This window comes from Hibiscus syriacus, unplaced genomic scaffold (genome assembly GCF_006381635.1).
Source record: "Hibiscus syriacus cultivar Baekdansim isolate YM2019G1 unplaced genomic scaffold, ASM638163v2 tig00112523_pilon, whole genome shotgun sequence".
NCBI lineage: Eukaryota > Viridiplantae > Streptophyta > Magnoliopsida > Malvales > Malvaceae > Hibiscus > Hibiscus syriacus.
The window spans coordinates 1,216,098-1,229,970 of record NW_024063355.1 but is presented as its reverse complement, the minus strand read 5'-3'; the positions used below and the strand labels follow the sequence as shown (position 1 = coordinate 1,229,970).

Here is a 13,873-nt window from a genome sequence, read left to right as displayed (position 1 = left end):
GAACCAAAGAGGCTTAAAAGAATTCCCAGAAACCCCATTTTTACAGTGTTTCTACCAAACCCAAATAAGCAAAAACCCCACATTTCTTCACGTTTCTCTTTCTCTTTCCATTGCTTCTTTTTTATTTTCCCTTGTTCTTTCTGTAGTCTTCTACTGCCACTTAAGAGCTCTCTCTCTCTCTCTCCCCTCCCCCCTCCTTCTTTGTTATTTCTTTCAGGTTTCTCTCTCTTTTAACCTTTGTTTCTGGCGGATAAACCGGGGTCTTTGCAGATCCAGGAAAACAAAAATACCCATCATCTGGTAAATTCTTCTTCTTTTCTTTATCCTTTTTCTTGTTATCTGTAAAGTGTGTGAACTTTGTACATAAATGTTTATTCTTCTTCTATATCAGTTCTTATTTCTTGTTAAAGATTATATTTTGTTTACATTTTTACGGTGTTACTCGTTTGTCTGAACAGTGATGTTGATGTTCTTGGTTTATTGGATGAATTTTTCTGCCTGTTTTGATGCTTTTTTTTTACTGTCATAATTGGTTTAGCTTAGCTGTTCTTTTTTTCCTTCGGTGTATGTTTTGTTTTTCACATTTGAACTTTTACAAGGTGCTCTGATTTAGGTTTCTAAAGGTCTTCATTTTCAATCGTGTTTCTGCTCAAAGCTGGTCTCTTTCAATAGGAAACTCAGATTTTATTGATTCGCAAAAATGGTTATAATTTAGAACTTCAATTGGTAATTATTTACGCCCCATTTTCATTAGTTTCTGATTACCAATTAGCTTATGTTATCTTCTATTCTAGTTATTTATTTACTGCTTGCGTGCGGTTTCATGCTTAGTTATGTTTTAGCTGGAAGGGAAAACAGGGATTTGATGGAAGCGAGTGACGATTTCCGATGCTGGGACGGATTGATTCCGGATGCCTTAGGGCTGATTTTCAAGAATCTTTCACTTCAGGAAATACTTACTGTTGTCCCGATGGTGTGCAAATCGTGGCGGAGGGTGGTTACCGGACCGTATTGCTGGCAGGACGTTGACATTGAACAATGGAGCCACCAATGCCGGCCGGAAACCCTTGATCGCATGGTTCAAATGCTGATAACTAGAAGCTCCGGTTCACTCCGAAAGCTTTGTGTTATTGGTCTAGCTAATGACCAGAGCTTTTCATTCATTGTGGATAAGTAAGGGCATACCCATCGATCGCATTTTTTTATTTATATCGCTTTGGCATGAATTTCATCTCGTCTGCACTGGAAAACACTAGGTTTAATGGGAAAATCCTGGCATTTATTAGCTTAGGCAACTAACACTCGACTGAAAACTAATACATAGTTGGATGAAACTGCTTATCGAAGTTCTGTATCTCGAGTATATTACTAATAGATTAGGATATAATATCGATCGTAATGGTAAAGAATCTGAATAGGATTATACTATCAGTGGACAGTGGTCCAATTCTGTTTTGTTTAGCTACTTCATTTTGGATGTTGTAAATTCGATGATTGCCGGCGTTATATATTCGTTTTCCCCTTGCTTGCAGTGCCAAATCTCTTCAGACTTTACGGCTGCCAAGAAGTGAAATAAGCAATTCGATAGTGGAACAGGTTGCTGGGCGGCTTTCTTCAGTAACTTTCTTGGATGTTAGTTACTGCAGGAACATTGGAGCTCCAGCCCTTGAAGCAATCGGCAAGCACTGTAAATTACTAACAGGGTTGAGAAGAACAATGCACCCATTAGAGGTAATCGACAAGGTGTCTCAAGACGATGAGGCCTTTGCCATTGCTACAACGATGCCAAAGCTCAAGCAACTTGAGGTGGCATACCTGCTTATTAGCACGGACGGTGCGCTTAAGGTACTCGAAAACTGCCCCCAGCTCGAATTATTAGATATCCGAGGGTGTTGGAATGTGAAACTAGACGAGAATTTTATCAAGAAATTCTCCCGACTGAAAGTTGTCGGACCTCTTGTTGTCGATTATTTCGGGATGAAAGGCTGCGATGATTGTTCAAATTATTCTGGCTCATCAGGCTACTTGGCCTGGGACTTTGTCGCCGGAAACGTCGGTTCTGATTACGACGATGAGATATCAGATGGGGATTGGGATGACGACGAAAGCATAGAAGACGTGGAAATGAGGTTCTACGACGGTTTCGAATTAGATGAAACTGCATTTGATTGGCCCCTATCTCCTTAATTTCCCCCCTAATCATATTTTATAATTGGCATGGACAAACTCTGTCAAAGCATTTCCACCAATGCCAGACCTCCATTATCCAGTGACTTCTCTTTGCTATGTATAAACAAAGCTTTTCCATGAGTGTCTGTAATAAAAACCAGTAATCTGTAGCCAAAAAAGGTTCTTTTCGTTTAAGGGGCGTTTGGTTCAGGGTATCTCACATTATCGGGGAGAATGAAATGTTATTCCCCTGTTTGGATTGCAAACATTCTCAACTCCCGGTAATAAATTATTCTCAATAGTGATATTTTGGGGTATATTATTGGGAATGTGATTCCTCATTTCCTTAGGTATTGTTACATTCTCGATATTTAGACTAGAATATCTTTAATTTTTTTTCTAAAAATATCATTTTCTGTCGTTGAATAAAAAATTCTACGAATGTTAAATTGTAAATTTATCCTTAAACTATTATGGATTTATAAAAAAAGTTCATGATTATAATTTTATATAAATTTTAATGGTTAAAATAAAATTTTATCATTTTATTAAACCTATTTATATTTTTAATTTTGTAAAAAAAATTATATAAATTTTATATTTATATTAATTATAATAAAATTATAGTAAAATTTAACTAGTTAAAAAATAAATATATAATAAAGACAATTTGATAAAATATACATTCAAATAATATTTTATTCCTTTAACCAAACACTGTAATCTTACATCATTGTTAAACGAATCAAACACCACAATATAATATTCCTACTAATCTTATTTCTACCGTTAATTCTATTCCCGTCGATAATCTTATATTTCGTGACACTGAAATATTCCCCTACAATAATTGATACAATTTCGATGTGGGATTGTAAATATTGTTTAGATTGACGTATTTGCTGACTTCCATGGAAATATCAAAGAAAATTATCAGATTGTGACAGAAAGAAGGATTTGCCTTTCTTTTTCCTTGTTTTACTTTAATCTTTTTTACTTGTGTCGATGCTTTACGTTTTTAATCAAGAAAAGCACTTGAAAAGGTGAATGTTTTGAGGATTGGCTGAGCCTTTTTTGGTCGATGCTTCATTACTAAGCCAATCCAGTGTCCCCAGATCTTCAACTTAAAGAAGAAAGCTTGCCACTCTTGTACTCGTTATAATCCCTTCTTTAAAAATACCATGATTTACCATAAAAAGAAAAAACTCATTTCGGAGCATCTGATTCAAAGAAAAAATTATTAGGTTGACTCGATTTATCACGTCATCCGTGGTCTTATTTATTTAAAAGTTATTTTAAAATAATAAATGTGATTCATTAGGATCATGAATGATATGGTGAGCCGAAACCATAAAATAATTTCTCGATTCAAGGGCTGCTGAAATATTTAGGTCAGGGCGTATATGTTCGTTTCCTCAAGTTATTTTTCCTCACGTATCGGAGCGTTTTTTGTAAAGTTACATTCTTATATCATGGAATAAAAACGTAATATCAATTATGATTTAAAAATATAATTAGATGATCAAAATAAAATTATAAGATTATTTGAATATTTTTTTTGTACAATGACAACTGAATCTTATTAATAACAGAATGAATCAAAATTATAACACATCATAATAAAGAGATAAATTTGAAGATAATAGTCACCAAAATATTTAAATAAAAGTAAATAATAAACCTATAAATATGAAGTATATTAAAACCTTCCATTAAGAATGACAACCAATATCAAAACCCAATAACCTTTATACAAACTCTTTGTCTTTGTCGAATGAGGCGTTTGACGAAGTGATAAAGAAGTGGAGAGAGAACCAAATAATCTGACAAGTTGCTTCGTTACACAATTTTGATTACATCTGCAAACAACATTTTACCAAAAGAGGAGATATGACTATACATGACCACCAACAAACCAATCAAAAAATAAATGTCTTGATGGTTTTTGTGCAAGAACCAAAACGACCGAAAATGTATGCGAAAAACATACTGAAAAATATGAGGATCGTGTCACAAGAGCAAAAGAATCGTGTGTCACAAAAGCAGAGAAAAATTATTTCACAAGGACAAAGATGCTTATTCAAAATTAAAAAGACTCAATAAAAAAATAAACACATAATATAAAAGTTAAGAGAAATAATATTTTCCGACGGTTAACAATCAATATTAAGATTAGTGTCATCGCCAACTAAACAAAGATCAAAGAGAAAAAAGAATGCGTAACAAAAATATTAAAAAAAATTAAGTTGAAAGAAAAGGGATGTAGCTAGCAACATATATAAATTAATTGAATAATTAAATATAGAGTAAATTAAGTGTTTAACATCTAAACTATTTCGTTTTAGTTTATTTTAGTATTTAAACTTTTATTTTTTAAAATTATTTTAATGTTTAGTTTTTGTTTCATTTTAGTACATCGCCATTAAAAACTTAACGGTGTTTTGCACGTGACACATTTTTATGGATAAATTTATTCATTCATCACTTAACTATCTTCTCACTCCTATTTTGGTCACTAAAGTTTAAAATTTTCTAATTTAATTACTTAATTTTCAAAATACTACTAATTTAATCGCTCTATTTTTTATTTTTATTTTTAATTATATATTAATAAAATAATAATAAAAGATATCATGTCACAAAAATTATTAATAAAATAAATTAGAGTGATTAAAATAGGAGCAATTTGAAAGTTGAGTAGTTAAATTGAAAATTTTAAACTTTAATATCAAAATAAGAGTGAAAAAATAGTTGAGTGATACATTTAACGATGAGATAACTAATCGTTAGTTATAAAATTTTAAAAAAAATTTATTTAAATACTAACTAATTTAATAATTTAGGCATAAATATAGTTTTATAATAGGAGTACAAGTGTGGACAAGATGAGTTGTGCATGCGGTTGTGAAAAGGTAAAAGATGAGCCTTGAAAATATGAAAAAACTTTGGGCAGTGAAGTCAAGTCACGAGTGATGGCGGTTGTTAAAGAACAGTGACTAAAGAGACAATATTTATTCTTTAAGGAAAGATATTGAACATCTCATAATCATCGCTCACGATTTATTCAACATTGAACCACGTTTGGTGGTGGGTAATTTCTATTCGAAATGTATACGCCAACTACATAGACAACAAACATAACATCAAAATTAAAAGGATAAAGTACGATTCAGTCCTAAATCTGACTGCTATTTCCACAAGAGTCCCTAAAATATTTCTAAACCACATTAGTCCTTGAATTTATTTGTAATGAGAGTTAATTTGGAAATTAGTCTACAAAACGTTTGGTATAAATAACTTATCAACAAGCACCTATGTTATTATTTAAAATTATTATGATTAATTTGATAGAATTTAGTGACTATTTAAATATTTTTTTATTAATTTAAGATAAATAAAAGAAAATGTTTTTTTTAAAGATAACGAACCATTTTAAGGAATAACAATGACTCTTTAGTTACTGAGTTCGCGGTTAGTGCTTCGTTTGAATATTTAAATGATAAAAAAAATAACTTTACCATTTGCCTCCCGACTCTACCTCTGCTATATTTCAGGGGGAGTAGCAAATCAATCTGCACAAGGGGGGGGGGGGGGAAGGCTATTGAAGGGAAAAGAAGACTTAAAAAGGAGTTATTTTTTGGAGAGAAAATGGCTAGTGGAGGAGGATATGGTGATCCAAGCCAGAAGATAGACTATGTTTTCAAGGTAGTTTTGATCGGTGATTCTGCAGTGGGCAAGTCTCAGATTCTTGCTCGCTTCGCCAGGAATGAGTTCAGTTTAGATTCCAAGGCTACCATTGGCGTTGAGTTTCAGACCAGAACACTTGTTATTCAACACAAGAGTGTCAAAGCTCAGATCTGGGACACTGCTGGTCAAGAACGGTACCTTCACCCTTTTTTCCCCTAAAATAATCTTCTTTTTGGTGAAATATTTCTGGGTTTTTCATTTTACGCCCATCTGTTATGTTTTTTTTATTGTTCTAACTTAGATCCGTGTAGCTTGGAGATGAAAACTATAAAGGTTGCATAAAAAGAATATTCAATGTGGAATGACAAGACATGGTTTAGTTTAGTATGATCGTGTTTAGCTGTGTAGATAGTTGGATGTTGGAAATTTTTCGAATTCGATCGGAGGATTGGATTTAGATTGGATGTTTGGTGGGTGAATTGTATAGTTTCTGGATCTATATTCATTGATTTTAACTTAGTGATGAACTTATAGAATTTTCATGGTGCTTAGATGACAATCGGGTCCTTAGTTGGATCTTAATATTTGATGTTGTCATTTTTTTCTATGTAAGACGAAGCGGTTTGATTCAAGAGATCGTATTCGATTAGGTTCTTGATATCGCAGCATTATCGATAAATTTTGGCCTCGAGTTGAAAATTTGGATGCGAGGTTGATAACTGGGTGTGATCTGTATCATCCATATTGAATTTGTGCACTTTAGTTGTGTTCAACGTCGATCAACTGCCTGAGTTTGTTAGTTTTTAATCATTCAACCAGATGGTAATTGCTAACCCTGTTGGAATCCAAATCTTAAGAACAATTGCTATTTTGTTTTGGTGGTTCTTTTGCCTTATCATATTCGCATACGGATACGGATACGTAAATCTATAACTATGTCGACCGATACTATTTATTATTGAAACCTTATCAACAGTTGGTGATTTTGCTTCTTTTCTTGTGTTCTACTGAATCAGATATAGAGCTGTTACAAGTGCATACTATAGGGGTGCTGTTGGGGCAATGCTGGTTTATGATGTAACGAAACGCCAGACCTTCGATCACATTCCACGTTGGCTTGAAGAGTTGCGTGGCCATGCTGACAAGAACATCGTTATCATTCTGATCGGGAACAAGAGTGACCTTGAAAACCAACGGGCAGTTCAGACGGATGATGCGAAAGAATTTGCTCAGAAGGAAGGACTGTTTTTCTTGGAAACATCTGCTCTCGAATCGTCTAACGTGGAGACCGCCTTCTTAACTGTGCTTACCGAGATCTTCAACATCATGAACAAGAAGAGCCTAGCTGCCAACGAGGATAAGGAGAATGGCAACCCCGTGTCGCTAGCAGGCGAGAAGATCGTCATGCCAGGTCCGGCACAAGTAATTCCGGCAAAGAGTAACATGTGCTGTAGGTCATGATCGAATCGGATTTTTTTCGTAATATCGGTTGCTTTCGCAGTCATAATAGCAATTTTTGGGAGTGTGATATGTATGTTTGTATGTTTACATTGCATTAGTTTAGTTTGGAGCAGCCTAATTTAATTGCATGTTTTGAGTTGGGAAAATTATATTCCTGGTCCCTTTGTCCTGGTGAACTTTATTTTATCGGTTAATGAAGTAAAAATAATTATTTTCATAATAACCATCCATTTATACTTTGGATGGGTTTGATAAAAGATTTCAGAAGTTTTGCAACGTAATATATTCAACTCAAGAGCATTTTTAATAAGACCCTTATTTAATCAAGATAAAATCATTTATAAGGATTAGAATTGAAAAAGTTTAAATTAAATTATTTAGAACTGAGAGGGACTAAAGAATGATTATTCCATTTAATCAAGAAGACGATGACCCTTGTTTACCATCCTGACTATATCCCTACGTGTACATAATTCGAAGATAAGTGACCTAAATTAAATATTTCACTTAATTTTTTGTCTTTATGTAGCCTATTGAGTTCAATCCTTCACTCTAACTGATAGAGATCTTATCTCAAAACACATTGAGAAACGACAAAGTGGAACTCCTCGCCGCACACTTAAAGCCATTACACAAATTTATATTAAAAATATGTACCATTTTGTACAATAAAAAACTGCCGAGTAGTTATGGAATACACAAAGGATATATTATTTAAATGGGAAATTTATTGATAAAAAAAATGGAAATCCAAGTGGACAGCCACACTAATATTTCCTCGTGCAATTTCTCAATGGAATTTCACATCATATTTGTAAATTATATGTTTAGTATCTAAATTATCATATTCAATCTATTTTTATACCTAAACTTTCAATTTTTTCAGAACCATAACTAAAGTGTAGTTTTTGTTTCATTTAATATTCCGTTCAAAATTTAACGTTAAGTTTTGAATTTTTTTAAAAATGTTTAGGTATTAAAACAGATAAAAACTAATAGTTTAAGTACGAAACGCGTTAAATTTTTAACAGTGGGATACTAAAATTTAACAAAAACTAAACATTATATATGATTTTGATAAAAATGAAAGTTTATATACTAAAACTAATAATTTAAATACTAAATGTGTAGTTTATCCAAATACATATAATATCTCAAATACTACATACACACAAAAAAAGAACCACAACAGTAAAAAATTGTTATCAAAACTAATCCACTTACTCAGCCACTACATGTAAACATGTTGATTAAATTATCTTTCTAGTGATTAAATTATGAAATTGACTCTATTCTAACCACTGGAAAAAATTATCAATTAAGTCATTAACCTTAGGTTATCATCCTATTTTAGTCACTAGACAATAGAACAATTTTGACTATTTGATGGAAACTATGATGTAATCTGTACAATAATTATTTTAATTTTTTTAAATCTATACATGCTATCAATTTATTCTTTAAACACACCAATCATCATCTCAATCACTACCGAAGAATTCTTGGTCTTTCTCCTCCATGGTGGCCGGGATTATGCAGGTTGATATGTTTAAGGACTAAATTGATAAAAAAAAATTATAAATGGTTAAATTTTTGAAAATTTTCAAATTTAGATCAAAATTAATAAAATATATAAGTTTTGAAGACTAAAATTATTACTATACCAAGTCGCATCACTATTTCTATTAAATGTAAAAGCTTAATATTACCATTACGATCAAAGTTTTCAGACATATTTTTTCATTGTTTTCTAAACTCACACTCGTAATGCACATACAAAATCACCACTCGTTTCTAAATCATCAATGTCAGCATCACCATCAAGTTCATCGTCATCATCAAGATCCATGCTACCCACCAGTAATCTACTGCCGACTTTGGGACCTCCGCCGCCCTTCCTCGCTTCGTCGATTATACACAATATTTCTTCAATGCTCTGCGATACATCACGACTTTCGCTTCCGTTTTCCATGTCGTCGCCTTCCATGAACTCAATCGGCAAGTTCTTTAGAAACCAGGGATGCTGCTTAATTTCTGGTATAGTTATTCTCTGCAGACAACGGTGATCGAAAAAGTGAATATACGGATAAGTATCGAATACCTTCTCGGGATCTGCTACAAAGATCCTTGAAAGTAGATGTTTACACTCCTTGGAAACCCGAACGTAATCAGGGATTGAATAATGGACACTCAGAATCCGCTGCCAAATCCAATTATCAGTTAATTATTATTTTACTGCTTTTAATTTAGACATAGTAAACTATCATAACTACATTCTGTAGTGATCTTGCTGATATCAACTAACCTGAATTGTTTTTCTGAAATTTTTTGGATCTTCAGGATCTTCAAAAGGATAAGCCCCAACCAACATGACATACAAAGTAACCCCACAAGACCAAACATCTGCAATCTAAAAATTTCCAGCAGGTTTCTAAGCTTTCTTTCCATGTTTCAAGGTCCGACCCGACTCGACTCGAGTTGAATGTGAAAAACTTAATAAGAAAATGAATTTACCTTCCCGTCATATTCTTTCCTAGATAAGACCTCTGGTGCAATAAGGCCGGGGTTCCTACTGTTGATTTGGGTTGGGAATGAAACTCACTTGACTGAAACATGCAGTAGAAAGTTAATAATTTGGCTTTATAGCTATGTTGCTTGGATTCTTTGTTTTATGTGTCGACTGTCGAACACCTTTTGCAGACATATGTATATGATTCTTATAGAACATGTATTCGTATATGACATGTGCATCCGAATCAGAGTAATTTAACTTTATTTCGAAAGTAAAACAGATTGATTCTGACCTTAGAGTAGCCAAAGTCGCATATTTTGAGCCTGGGGAAGTGCTCCCATCTAATAGTGTGTTCTCCAGCTTAAGATCTCTATGACAAATTTGCTAAATAAACAGGGAAAATAAATCTTGCCTGAAGCAGTAAAGTAAGCGCAGTTCTTAAATGAAAATGAAATGATCAATGAAATTCAATTATAAAAATGAAATATCTATCTATATATATATACACACACCTCATCCTCACTAAATCTACCAGCATTGCAAATCCTTTGAAAAAGTTCTCCACCAGCAGCATACTCCATGACTATGGCAAGATGAGTTGGTGTGAACAACACCTGCAAGTCAAAAATAAGGAAGAAACTGACCAAAGCAGAACAAAAGATGAACCATTTTAAAGCCTGTTAAGTTCAAAGAAACTCTGGGTTTCCCTGGAAATTCATTCATTCAAATATAAGCATTTACCTCTTTGAATCTAATTATATTTGGATGCTTCAAAGACCTGTGGTTCATAATCTCCCTTTGAACATGTTCATCAAGCTGCATAACCAAGCAAACCCCAATAAAACTAAATCCAAAAGAAAGAAGAAAAAAAACCAGAGAAGTCTATGAATAATAAAAGCAAACACATTGGGTCCTCTTTCAATACACTTGACAGCATAAAGCTCGCCACTCCACTTCTCCCTAACCAGCTTTGCAACACCAAAGTTCCCTGAACCGATATCTTTCAGTACCTCGTAACGATCCATTTTCCCAAGCCAAATCCCATAAAGAGAACACAAATCTATATATACAACATATGTTTGGGATTCTGTTTATGATATAATATATGGTTTTAGAGGTTGAGGAACGTCGATCTCAAAAAATATATGTGGGGGCGATTAGAATGGGAGAATCCCAATGATTTTCCATTTTTTTTTCCTCTCGAATTTGAGTTTGTGGCATAGCCGCATGGCTGATAGCAAAGGCAAGAGGTCATTTTACTGAAATGGAGACTGAAAGTTGGTGTCAACTGTCAAACGGCAGAGGGACAAAAGAAGGGGCATAAGCTACACGTGGGTTATAATAAGTGGTTGGAATTTGGAAGCAGATACCGAACAAGTTGCATACTTGACAACGACGTCGTGCTTGCCTTTTTTTTTTGTGTGATAATAATAATAGATAGAAAAAAAAAATGGCTGTCCCTTTTTTCCCATATGTATGAGGTAAGGGGGAGGTAAGATAGTAGGCTGCCCCCAACACCAGGTTGAGAGCAGCTTCCGTAGGAGACCTCCAAATTATGAAATGCCCTCCGTGGGACTTGATCCCACGACCTCAAGGGAAATTAGTGGGATAATGCACGTGGCCCAATTATTTAGCCCAATAGAGTATTCTGGTTTTTATTTTGGGTTTTACGGTAAAAATTACAGTGGAGCTGAAATTCATCACGTTGGGATATAATTTTTTAATGAGATGTGAGTCTCACAGACAGAATATATTTAATATATATTCAAGGTCTCGTTATGCCTGAGTGACAAGTCTGAATAAAAAATATATTTTTTAGAAATTTAAAAAATATTGTTAATATATATATATATAATTTTAATGGTTTGGAAACTCGTCACGCTGGTGTGACGAGTTCCAATGGGTAAAAATTTGATTTTTTGACTGTTGGGGTGACCATTGGCGAATGATCAATTTTTTTTAAATTCAATGGAACTCTTCACGTCGGTGTGACGAGTTCTAACGACTATTTTAGGAAATGATTTTAGTATAAATAGGGGTTTAGGGTGAAGGTTTCGATGTATTAGAAGTGAGAAAAAAAATTGAGATTATCAAATAATGTGGTCGTGGGAAAATTTTGGGTATGAATTGGCGAACGGAGTTTATGGGTTTGACAACACCGACTCGAAAATCGACGATTCGGATTCAAGCTCTTCTTCAAATGAAGAGTGGGAAAAAGAGGCAATAAAGTACATAGTTGAACAACGTAATAATAAGAAGATGAAAATGGAAGAGAAGAAGAAATATGAAGATTTACCGAAGTGGCGTAACAAACGACTCGTTGAGAGGGAAGAAAAAATTAAAAAATTTAGTATAGAAATTGAAAAGAAAAAGACGATGAAAGAAAAATGCGAAGGTGTCTTAATTTGATGTAGTGAACGAATTGAAGAGAGACGTAAAAAATAGAAAATGCCATATGTACAAATATTGATTTGTATGGTTTTAATTTATGTATGAAGTTGTCTTTATTAATTAAGTAATTATTAGATTAACTAAACTTATTTAGTAATAGTTTGCAATTATATAAGAATTGAAGTGAAAGTTTGAAGTAATGATGTTCAACTAAAAAAACTCATTAACATAGTAGGAAGAGTACAAGTTAAAAAAGCATAATTGGAGTACAAACTAAAAACATAGTGAAAAACATAATTAAAAGAGTAAAAGTATAACATATTATTTTTATATATTGTTTTAGCGCTCAGTCTGATATTTAGGAAGATGAGGACAATGCTTTCTGTTATGCCATTCACCTCTGCAGTGGCCATAAACTTTTGGTAGACCTGGTTCTCTTTGAGGATCATCCATATCGGTATGAATTCGGCTAGATTCAGGTCGACCTTTTAACTTCCTTTTCAATTCAGGATTTCGCAACCATTCTTCTAAAATTGTTTATGTAGGCCAGTATGCTTCATTTGGGAGGTACTTAAAGTCACAACTATAAATGTTATACATAGGAATCTAAAAGCTTGAAATCGACCACAATCACACAATCTTCTATTCAGATTACCAGTGTACGTTATATAATTACCTCCCTCATTTGGTCGAACTAGTGCTTGGACAACGAAATCAGAATCAAGTCTGGAAAAATTATAGACAAACATTGATGTCGCATGTGTTTTATTCTTTTGCATTGTCTTCTTTAAATCTGGAGCCCAATTTCTCCTATCGTTGACCATGACATCTATTTGTGCACTTTTGTTTGCCCATACTTTGCCCAACCTAAAGTATGTTTCCCTAACAATACTTGCTATCGATAGATGTCGAGTCTTTTTCAGCACTGAGTTGATACATTCGGCAAGGTTGGTAGGCATATGACCATAACGTTGACCCTCGATATCCCATGCTTGTGATAATTTCTCCCTAGGGATTTCAGCAACGAATTCATACACATCATCTCTGTGTCTGCTCAAATTTTCTAGTCATGCACAAAAGTTTAGTTGCAGTAAAGCTGTAACACCCCAACCTGTATCCGACCCAGATACGAACCCGAGGTGTCACATTGACTTTTCAAATCATTTTACTTTTACAAGATAGTAGAAAATTATAACTTTAATTAAACTAAAATTGAATAATTTACATAAATATAATAGAAAAGGTTTACAAAATCGATCAGAGCATATACAATCTGAACTTATATTTATATGCCAACAATATTTCATATGACAAAAGAACCTACTATATATATATATATATATATTGATTCTGATATGATCCTGGTAGAGATATGCAGTCCCAACTTCTTATCCTTGCTCCTCAAGCTTCTTTGATTCTACGTGTGAAACACTCACACGCTAAGTCACAGACTTAGTGTGACATATAAAATGTAGAATAATATATTTTATCATCTAATCATATTTGAAGCATTAAATACAATCATGTAAAGAAACTAAATGTCACACCATATAACCAAATCATCAGTGCAAATACATATATATCCTCATCAATATCATCACCATCTTTAAAATTATTATCACAATCACTGTTCAAAACCGTTTAATGCATATA

General features: G+C 33.4%; 2 protein-coding genes and 1 pseudogene across 4 annotated transcripts; 2 read left to right on the top strand and 1 right to left on the bottom strand.

Moving 5' to 3' along the window:
* The first annotated feature begins 97 nt into the window (after positions 1-97).
* Positions 98-2,357, top strand: LOC120181338 (F-box protein FBW2-like). Of its 3 annotated transcripts, none has more exons than XM_039186502.1 (3): positions 98-300; positions 843-1,173; positions 1,533-2,357. In XM_039186502.1, the coding sequence occupies exons 2-3, from the start codon at positions 866-868 to the stop codon at positions 2,185-2,187; spliced, it is 963 nt and encodes a 320-aa protein (XP_039042433.1). In that variant the 5' UTR covers positions 98-300; positions 843-865; the 3' UTR covers positions 2,188-2,357. The 3 variants fall into 3 exon arrangements, with proteins under 3 accessions (XP_039042433.1, XP_039042432.1, XP_039042431.1); XM_039186501.1 differs by having other exon boundaries at positions 832-1,173; XM_039186500.1 differs by having other exon boundaries at positions 820-1,173.
* A 3,371-nt stretch (positions 2,358-5,728) lies between these two features.
* LOC120181339 (ras-related protein RABA4a) lies at positions 5,729-7,431 on the top strand. The gene is made up of 2 exons (XM_039186503.1): positions 5,729-6,050; positions 6,873-7,431. Exons 1-2 carry the CDS (start codon positions 5,818-5,820, stop codon positions 7,315-7,317), a joined length of 678 nt encoding a protein of 225 aa, XP_039042434.1. The 5' UTR covers positions 5,729-5,817; the 3' UTR covers positions 7,318-7,431.
* A 1,609-nt stretch (positions 7,432-9,040) lies between these two features.
* LOC120181340 lies at positions 9,041-10,869 on the bottom strand (annotated as a pseudogene).
* Between the last annotated feature and the right edge of the window lie 3,004 nt (positions 10,870-13,873).